The sequence below is a fragment of the Ascidiella aspersa genome, chromosome 1, assembly GCF_963924565.1.
Source record: "Ascidiella aspersa chromosome 1, kaAscAspe10.2, whole genome shotgun sequence".
Taxonomy (NCBI): domain Eukaryota; kingdom Metazoa; phylum Chordata; class Ascidiacea; order Phlebobranchia; family Ascidiidae; genus Ascidiella; species Ascidiella aspersa.
In genome coordinates this window covers 25865111-25874832 of record NC_139447.1, presented here as the reverse complement: position 1 = coordinate 25874832, position 9722 = coordinate 25865111, and the positions used below count along the sequence as shown (strand labels likewise).

The following is a 9722-nucleotide window of genomic DNA, read 5'->3' as shown; positions in this document are numbered from 1 at the left end:
TTGGTTTGATTTATGGGATAGCTCTCCGCTAACTTCCGTTTTCTATTTGTAGTTTCCTATAACTTTGGACATTGTAGTGACTATCGTTTATTAACAGTGTGAAGAACTCAATCTCAGACACTAGACACATAATTAAGTTTAATTTTTTTGAGTTTGTTTTTGAAACAATTTTAAGCCTTAAAAGATGTCGCTTGCCAATGCTCAAAACCGTCAAAACTACTACAAAAACAAGAGCAATACTACTGATGTAAGAAATATTTTTTGTCTTTGGTAAAATATTTTGAATATTTTTACCCTTAACTTTTTGAATGAACATCCTCTACCAGCCTGTATTCTGTTCGCCCAAGATTTCAATGCGATTCATCACACCCGATTTTAGTAAATTGTGCTAATTTTTCTGTAAAATTGTATACCCAGGCATTGTAATGGAGGAATAAGGTCCGCACTACTATGGAAAGTATACCTGTCATTTTTTATTAACAGACTAAGCGTGCAACCTTAAAGAAATATGCACTTTATTTTGCGGTATGTTAGAGTAGCAGGGTGCAATTTTTTACCATTGTTGCAATCGGTCAACATGATTTTTGTTCGGCCATGCACCCAAAAGTATGGCAAGTGCACCCTAGAGTTTTTCAACCTTTTAAAAGTCCACCCTGAAATAATTGAAACTGCAAAATAACGCTTGTGCACCCTTTACATATTGGCATACATTTACAGTGCAATGTATACAATACAGAGTCCATTGGAAAATCATAACTGTGCTCCCGAGGTGCACTTTTTTTACATGCACCCTGTCACCCCAGGTTGGAAATTAAGGCCATTTCCCACTCAGCCACGGTCATAGCCGCGCATTTCATGTAAAACTAACATAAAATGCGGTCAGCCGCGAAATATCGCTCAAATGCAAAAAGCTATGTTGTGCTTACGGTTTTCTGTATAGTACTCTAGTTTCAGTCGTGTGAATTTTACAAACAACGTTATTACAGCCACGCAAATTTGGGAGGAAACCTTATTACAGCTGCGCAATTTTAAGCTGCAAAATTTTAAGTTTCCAGTCTGGCGGTCACCCAGATTCCCATACTTTCCACACTGGCCTGAACTACAGTACACCGAAAAGCCATTGCAGACTCGCCGAATCTGTCGATCTATGATGCCAGCAGAGCAAGCCATTAAAACAACTGGCCTGCAGTGAGGTTCGAACTGACGACCTCCGGTCAAGCCGGGACCGTCGCTCTACCAACTGAGCTATGCAGGCTCAGAGAGGAGCGAGTCGAGAAACAACCATAAGCCAAAAATAAAGCAGCTTCCGAGGGGCTAGATCACAGTTGTTATTAAACACATATATGTGTGTGTCTTTCATTGATTGATACGGCCGATGTTCCCCCAATGTGAAGTAGCTTGTACTAACAGAATGTGCAAGTATTGGCGTGTGGTTGTTTCTTGACTCTCCCCTCTCCGAGCCTGCATAGCTCAGTTGGTAGAGCGACGGTCCCGGCTTGACCGGAGGTCGTGAGTTCAAACCTCACTGCAGGCCAGTTGTTTTTCTGGCTTGCTCTGCTTGCATCATAGATTGACAGATTCGGCGAGTCTGCGATGGCTTTTCGTTGTACTATTGATACGGAAGCCGTAATCGTTGGTCATAAAGCAGCTTCCGAGGGGCTAGATTACAGTTGTTATTAAACACATATGTGTGTGTGTCTTTCATTGGCCTGAACTACCATGACATTCTGCATAGTAACGATCAAGTTTTAAGTGACAGACCTATTTTATTTCTTGCCGTGCCAACGTTTTCTTTTGATCCCGGGCATAATTTTACCATCATCATACACCATAGAAATGATGCCAAACTTAATTTTGCTGTTAACTGTATAGTATACAGTGTATACTCTTTGTGTTATTTAAATATAATCTGCCCTGTGACTCCTCAGAGGGCTGGCATATGGATATGGTCACATAAAATATGTAGAAAAATGCTTTTGAATGCACAATAAATGTTATCCACTGTCTAGTTTAAAGTGGTAAGAAGGGTATAGTTGGAAAATGCATGTTTCTACATATATTTCTTTAAACATCGTCATTTGGTAACTTTAGAACCTTCGGAAGAAGAGACAAGAGAGCAATGTTCAACTTCGAAAGGGAAAGCGTGATGAGCAAATGCTGAAAAGAAGAAACATTAACATGGAAGACCTCAACACTAGTCCCCTAAAAGAAATCAACTGCCAGGTATGTTTAACTGTATTTTTTTAAGTACAAAAACATATATCAGGAATGCAATAATAATGCTACATGATTGTGTTTCATGACAATGTTTTTGAGTCTGATTTTATATTTTTTATCATATCTTACATACTCGCATGAATTAAATTGTCATTCTGGTTAACATCTGAAGAACAATTAAGAGATATATTAGATTTTTGTGGTCGATTTTCTATTTATTTCTTAAGTTTGCGTGCTCTGCTTAATCTGGAATTGATTTTAGTGTAGTATTGAGCCAACACAAATCACATTAATTTATTTTAGCAGCTATTTAGAGTCACATATAGCAACTTAAATATTTCAAGAATTTATGTTGTAGAACTAATTGTATGTTTAAATGGAACTGGGTTCTGATTTTCTTCAGGATATTACGGGAGTAGTGATGGAATTTGATGAAATCGTTAAAGGAATTAATGATGACTCTCAACCTCAGCAGCAGTATATTTGCACACAAAATGCAAGAAAGATTCTCTCAAGAGAACGCCACCCACCCATCAACAAAATGGTTGAAGCTAACATTGTGGCTAAACTGGTGGAGTTCTTGAAATGGGATCACAAGTAAGCATACCATGTTGGTTTTGTTAAAAATGGCTAATCTTTTTTGTTGTTAATTGAAAACTGTGATTGTGAACAGTGTTTTTTCAAGGTGTTTTGGGGAACCGAAACGGTCCCCAAATTTCTCCAGCGGTTTCCCAAATTTTGGACTTGCAACTTTTTGGTATTTAAATGAAACACTTGCGGTCTCTTAAAACTACTAAGCGGTCACCCAAACCAAACCTTAAAAAAACCCTGATTGTGAATATATTCTTAGAAAATATTTAAAACCTTTAATTTGCTTACTACTTGGCATAGTACAGAGTCTTACACCCAGGTTGAATCTAGACCAGTACAATATATTTAATTTTTTTTTTTCTTTAATGCATATTGTTTGATGACCATGATCTATGTTTCTGGTACACATTACCAAAATTAAAAAACGCTAACAATGTAATTTGTTTAAATAATTCTCTTGCAGTCCAAACATGTTATTTGAAGCAGCATGGGCTCTCACTAACATCGCATCTGGCAACAGCGAACAGACAATGGCAGTTGTTCACAGTGGTGCCGTGCCAAATCTTATTGGTCTGTTAAGCAACTCAAACAAAAATGTTGTCGAACAAGTGAGTGTTGGGCAATACTGAAATATAAATTTAATCCTTATAAGTGTTACAAGTATGATGTGTTTTTAACATAACTACCTTTAAAATTTATCACTCTTTGCTGAACTATTAAAAAGAAATAGTAGCAGGCTAGCAGCATTCTTCCACGACTAATATTTTATTATTCTTGTCCAGGCTATGTGGGCTCTTGGAAATATTGCTGGCGACGGGGCTTCAATGAGGGACTATGTTCTTGAAAAGGGAATCGTCAAGCCTCTGATTAACCTTGTATCAACAGATGCTTCAGTAAATCAATCTTTTGTTCATATATATATGTGAAGTTGTACTAGAACTTCATTAAATCCATTTTAATGTGTGTTGGAAGATAACTATTGATGAAATTTTGATGTAAATCTTCTGTGTAGAATGGTATCCTAACTTTCTAATTGTTCTGCATTTTTTTCAGGGATCTTTCCTCCAAAATCTCACCTGGACCGTTTCGAATCTTTGCCGCAACAAAAACCCTCACACCGCTCTCCCTTACGTTGTGCAACTTCTGCCAACTGTTGTTCGTCTTGTACAAGTGGACGACATTCAGGTAGCATATATATATGAAAACCTTTTGTAGGTCCCGAAGTTATAACAAAAAAGAAAAAAAAGTTTATTACTGAAGAGACAATGAAATTTTATTTTTGACAAGAATTCGTTCAACTGTATGAATGAATAGAAAAAATAGGTTGATGTAAACTTTGCATTGGTTTCCAGGCTGTGGGTCATTGCCAGAGCTTTAGCTGAGCAGAACATTAACGTCAAAACTCCTGTCAATCTATATAACTCTTAATAACGTTAGTAATATCAATAAAACCCGTTATAGGTCGCAAGGCTATTTTCAATGAGCCATAGAGCTATTTGAAAATGTTGCAATTATACATGTTTTGTTTTACTAAGATAATTATACGCATAAAGTTTCTTGCACCTCGAAAAAATATAGGACTCCTTTGTTTTTTATTATCCCTGTCTGACAAATTTGTCACCAAGTATTACACTCGTTTGTTCTAGGATACAAAAAAGTTTTTATGGCACACAGTGTGTGACGAATTGTTTTGTAAAAAAATTGGGCTCCGAAATAAAAATGCTTGTCAACCACTGAATTGTAAACAAAATGGATGCGCAAAGTGTAAAGCTAGCCTATCAGTTCAGCAGGCATACGTTCGCTAATGCATTGTTCGTATGGTCTTATTCGAATCGCATCAACCTAATTGGTCATGTTGCATTTGATGCCCGAAATTAAAACAAATCGTTACAAATTTACAATTCCGTTGCCAGGTAAAAACGGACGTGTGTTGGGCTCTAAGCTACATAACCGACGGCCCGAACGACCGCATCGAAATCGTGCAGAAAACCGGGGTGGTTGAGAAGCTGGTTGGGCTCCTGTCAACCGCCGACGATGGTATGCTGCTCACTCCTGTGCTCAGAGTCATTGGCAACATTGTCACTGGCACCGACGTTCAAACGCAGGTGGTTGGAACTTGCTTTTTATTTTACATACTTCTATAACCTAAGCCTGCGGGATTGCATATTATGCTAAAATTGAAAAAACACGCTGCTCTTTTACCTGCAAGTTTACTAATTGTAATAAAATATTGAGGCTTCTTGCAAAATTCTTTGATTTAAAACTTTTCACTCTCACAATTTTAAATTATAGCTTACAATAAGCTTATTATGCTTTTCAAGGAATAGTTGTTCTAAAGAAAAACAAAGAGCTAACCAACCTTATCCGTATGTCTTAAAATCCACGTAAAGCTTTAAACTGAAAGAGTAGTCGACTGCCAAGTGAAACTACGCTGCAGGTTGCAACATAGGTTTTAGATTTAGAGAGAACAATTAATACGGTGATTCCTGTTTAATACGGTCCTGTGAAATACGTCACAATTGAATGTTGAATATACTTTTCCCTTCTTGGTCAAAGTATCCGAATTTTGGAAAACTAATTGTGGAAATAAAATTAATGAAAAAAAAAATTCAATCTATGCTTTATTCCAAATATTCAGGGTTAACAAGGAACACTCTTCACACTTTGTTTTTTTTCTTTCTCAGCGGGTGATCGACCAGGGGGCGCTTGACGCTTTCCCTAAATTGCTAGGCCACCCCAAGCCGACCATACAGAAGGAAGCGGCCTGGACGTTGAGCAACATAACGGCTGGCACCCAGAGCCAAATCCAAGCCGTTATCGACGCCAAACTTATTCCGATGCTCATCGAACTGCTTAAAACGGTGATCAGTTTTAGCGGCATTAATATTGTGTTGTATCCATACAGTGGAATCAATAATAAACAAAGATGTTTTTTCTGCACTTATTTATAATGTCAGAAAATCAATTCCAATAACATTTTTTGATTTTTTGATTTTGTGTTAAGGCGGACCACAAAACTCAGAAAGAGGCGTGTTGGGCGGTGACCAATTATACCTCGGGCGCTTCAGTGGAACAGCTCGTCTACCTGGCTAATAACGACGCTATCGGAGGTCTTTGCGGCATGCTCGAAGTAAAGGAGCCCAAAATTTTGCAGGCAAGTCAACACACCCTGTTTCGCACCAACTAACCAGGGCTGGGGAGTCGGAGCTGGAGCCCGGAGCTAAGCATTTTCTCTGGAGCCAGAGCCGGAGCCCTTTTTATTATTTTTTTGTGGAGCCAGAGCCATTTTTATTATTTTTGTGGAGCCGGAGCCCTTTTTATTATTTTTGTGGAGCCGGAGCCCTTTTTCAATTTGTGATGCTAAAGCTAAGAAATTATATTTTGTTCCATCTCCAACGTTAGTTAGTCAAAAGCAATTTTTTAAAACTTGCCATTGAATAAGTGACTGGTGGCACTAGAGCTGGAGTCATTGGGTGTGTGCTTAATGGCTCCGGAGCCAAAGGATACGAGTTTTACTACTCCGGAGCTGGAGCCGGAGCCAAAGGATTGAGTTTTACGACTCCGGAGCTGGAGCCGTAGCTAATTCTATTTTACGGTGGCTCCCCAGCCCTGCAACTAACAATCACTTTTTTCGTAATAACCAATTTGTTTTGGGTCGTTGTCTGCTAATATTACGCCAACATTACCTGCTTCTAAAATTTGTCACCGCTCTCAAAACATCTCAATTTTGTTCCAAAAGTTTAGGCTGGTAATTAAACTGATCAGAGATAAAATCGGCATTCTATAAAAAAACATAAAACTGTGACCACAGTGCTTTTTTTTAAATGGAAAGTTCGTCACGGCCTAAACGATTTATCATTAAACACTCGCCGCAACACTGCCACTGGGACTTATTAATAACGGACTGGGACCTTTCCTGCGCAGGTTTGCTTGGACGGCGTTTCCAACATGCTGCTAACAGCGGAGAAGGTTGGCCAGCTGGAGGACATGTGCTGCGCCATCGAGGCCTGCGGAGGAGTGGACAAGATCGAGGGCCTCCAAGAACACGAGAACGAGACCGTCTACAATATGGCGCTCGGTCTCATTGATCGATTTTTCAGTGCAGAAGTAAGATAATATGTTCGGCTGCTAAATGTGATACATAGTCCCAAAAAACAGTCTTTTCAATTGGAATGTTGTGCTGCTGAAGGAAGACGTGGCTATCCAGTTTGCCAAATTTATCTCTAACGGGTGTGGTATGATATCTGTCGTCCTCCGTTGCCTTACATACCAGTGCTTCTTAACCTTTTTTTGCGGCGACCCAAATATTAAGCTAAGTATGACAACTAAGCTTTGGCGACCCAATTGTTTTTTTCTTGTAAGCGAACAAAAATAGTCATTGGCATAAAGAATTTCTAATTTTAATAATTATTATAAGACATTATTTATATTGCTTCCTTAATTTTCTTAATTGAGAAATCTTTATCAGAACCAATCTCAATTAGTATAAGCATGTTAGCTACTGCGGTCGGCGACCCAACCAAATCAAACAGCGACCCAATTTCGGGTCGCGACCAATAGGTTGTGAGAAGCACTGCCTTACACTAACTGTGCTTTAATTGCCGCATTATAAAAATTGCTATACTTGCTTCTGCTGTAACTAGACTTCGTTTAGCTTTTTTTAGCATTTCATGCTAACAAATATTTACAGCGGTGTCAATTAACGATGCTGATGATATACGAAACTAAACCGTTTTATTTCTCAGGACGACGAAGCTGAAAATATCGCCCCACAAACAACCGAGAACAACAGCTACTTCGAGTTTAACAAAGGCCAGTCCGCTACACCGGCCGGAGGATTTCGCCTTTAAAGCCGCTCAAAGTCCGTGCCAGCTGCCAAAGTGTTGTATCTCTGCCTGTAGCAGCCTTGTATAGTTTCCAAATCTCCTGCTTACTCACTGCTTGATTAGTTATATTTGCTTCCGTTTTTCGTTTCCAGCCACCGCAGCCGATTGTGTCTCTACAGCTTGAGTGGTGAACTTTTCCTTTTCTTCTGTTGTTCTTTTTTCGTCAAAATTTCTTTAATGTAGTTCATGGCCATTTAAATTAGACGATACGAACATACTTGTTGCTGTCGGTTAAGAATGGGGCAATGGTAGCCTTAGTAGTTTAAAGCAGGTCCAAAAAGTAACCTGAAATAGTTTAGTACAGAGAGTATCACCGACATCACATTATCGGAGTTAAATCTATTCCGGATAACAACACGTGTTATAACGCCGGTCCGCAAGAAGTTTTTTACCGGTGAGTAGCAGGTTTTTTTCATTAAGTTCTTTAATTCCTACATGGTAGAATCTCTAAAACAAGCTTAAAGTTCGCATTAAAAGAAGTTGTAATAAATTTCCTTTACTGAACATTTGTTTTTTTAAGGGTTCGCGACAAAATTTCTGTTTTACACCCGTCCGCATTGCGAAAAAGGTTGCCGACCAGGGGCGCCCGCAAAAAAATTTCCAGGTGGGACAATCAGGGTCGTAACAGAAAAACAGGGGGTCCTAAATTTGCAACTTAGGGAATTCCCATATTTTTCGTCTGACGTTAATGATAATGACGTCATAAAACAGTGGCAGTATGGCGTCATAGAATGGTGATTGCAAGACGTGATAAAAAAACTAATCAGAAACAGCCAAATACGTCCAGCAAAAGCGACCACGTGCGTCGGCGACAATCTTGTCAGGCGCACGCTGCGAAACCACGGTGTGCAATCGTTAACTTCAGGCAGAAAAACAAACCAAGACCGTGAAATATGTGTGATTAATTGTGGTAAAATCACACATAGTTCGACTATCAGCAGCGCAGTTTTCAAGTTCTGAGCGCTAAACTACAAGCACGCCTTCCGCCACCTGCAATACTAAACGAAGATCGTTTTTTTCCGGGTGTTATTATGCCACGATTAGCGCAACATCTGCGCTGAGCCGTGTGCCAAGTCAGCTAAATTGCAAGCTGTGGTTGAAGGAAAATAAGTTGTGTCCATTGCACACCTAGCACGTGGTCTTAGAGTATGCTTAAAGAGCATAATTTTGCGTTAACTATCATTACTTAAAAATGGAGACTTTGAAACGCGCAGGACAGTCACTATTATACCTCCTTTTAAAAATCTGCTTCAGTTAAACAAATATCGATGTTAACCCAACTTCGGATATTAGCGCAGAGACCGATTAGCGAGGAACATACTGCGTATAGCTCGACGTTTTTTAGCGCGAGAAAAAAAAGAAGGTTTGACTTAGCGTTGTCAATTGTCGAATATACACCGTTGCTAGTTAGTCAACCTAAACAAATAACGAAAGAGAAAAACTAACCAGCGTTTACGGTCGACAAAACAAAAGACGAAAAACGAGGTTTGCGCTCGATTTTGGTTTCGCATTAGATTAAGACGCGTGACCCTATTACTTAAAAAGCACGCCGCATCGAACAGTTTGTTAAACCACGACAAAAACGAACAACAAACGGCAATATCACTTACAAAAGGGGGGTCAGAACCATTTGCAGTCATTAGGTCTTTTGAAGTAGGACCTTTCGCCAATAGCCATATTATATCTGCATACATCTTACGTGCCTAAACTGATGACTGAAATTTTGATACAGAAAGCTTTCTTCTTTTAGGTAGTTTTGCATTAGAGGTAGCACCATCTTTCCAATTGATACAATGATGCACATTTGAACCTGAAGCAGGCGGGTTTAATTGCAAGTCTCATTAAGCTAATTTGCCTCGACCAATCAACCTCGCTATTGCTTCAATAAGTATTGCTGTAGTCTGATTACAAATCCACACAGTTTTTGTTGGCTATTATGGGCAAGCCGGCAAATGCCGGCAAGCACAACCACTCACTGTATTGACTAGACAAGACTGGACATATTGATATAAGCTTTCGCATATAAAA

The 9722-nt window shown here is 39.2% G+C and overlaps 1 protein-coding gene across 1 annotated transcript; it reads left to right on the top strand.

Annotated features, from left to right (window-relative positions):
- Nucleotides 1-56: 56 nt before the first annotated feature.
- Nucleotides 57-7899, top strand: LOC146168553 (importin subunit alpha-1-like). Its single transcript, XM_083383932.1, has 11 exons — nt 57-247; nt 2092-2223; nt 2621-2814; nt 3272-3416; nt 3591-3701; nt 3862-3993; nt 4722-4913; nt 5493-5669; nt 5813-5962; nt 6733-6915; nt 7554-7899. The coding sequence occupies exons 1-11, from the start codon at nt 185-187 to the stop codon at nt 7656-7658; spliced, it is 1584 nt and encodes a 527-aa protein (XP_083240058.1). The 5' UTR covers nt 57-184; the 3' UTR covers nt 7659-7899.
- The last annotated feature ends 1823 nt before the right edge of the window (nt 7900-9722 follow it).

Coding starts and splice junctions, on each gene's coding strand:
- LOC146168553 (XM_083383932.1), top strand. CDS start 185: ATGTCGCTTGCCAATGCTCAAAACCGTCAAAACTACTACAAAAACAAG. Junction 2,224..2,620: donor TAAAAGAAATCAACTGCCAG/GTATGTTTAACT, acceptor GATTTTCTTCAG/GATATTACGGGAGTAGTGAT. Junction 3,417..3,590: donor ACAAAAATGTTGTCGAACAA/GTGAGTGTTGGG, acceptor ATTCTTGTCCAG/GCTATGTGGGCTCTTGGAAA.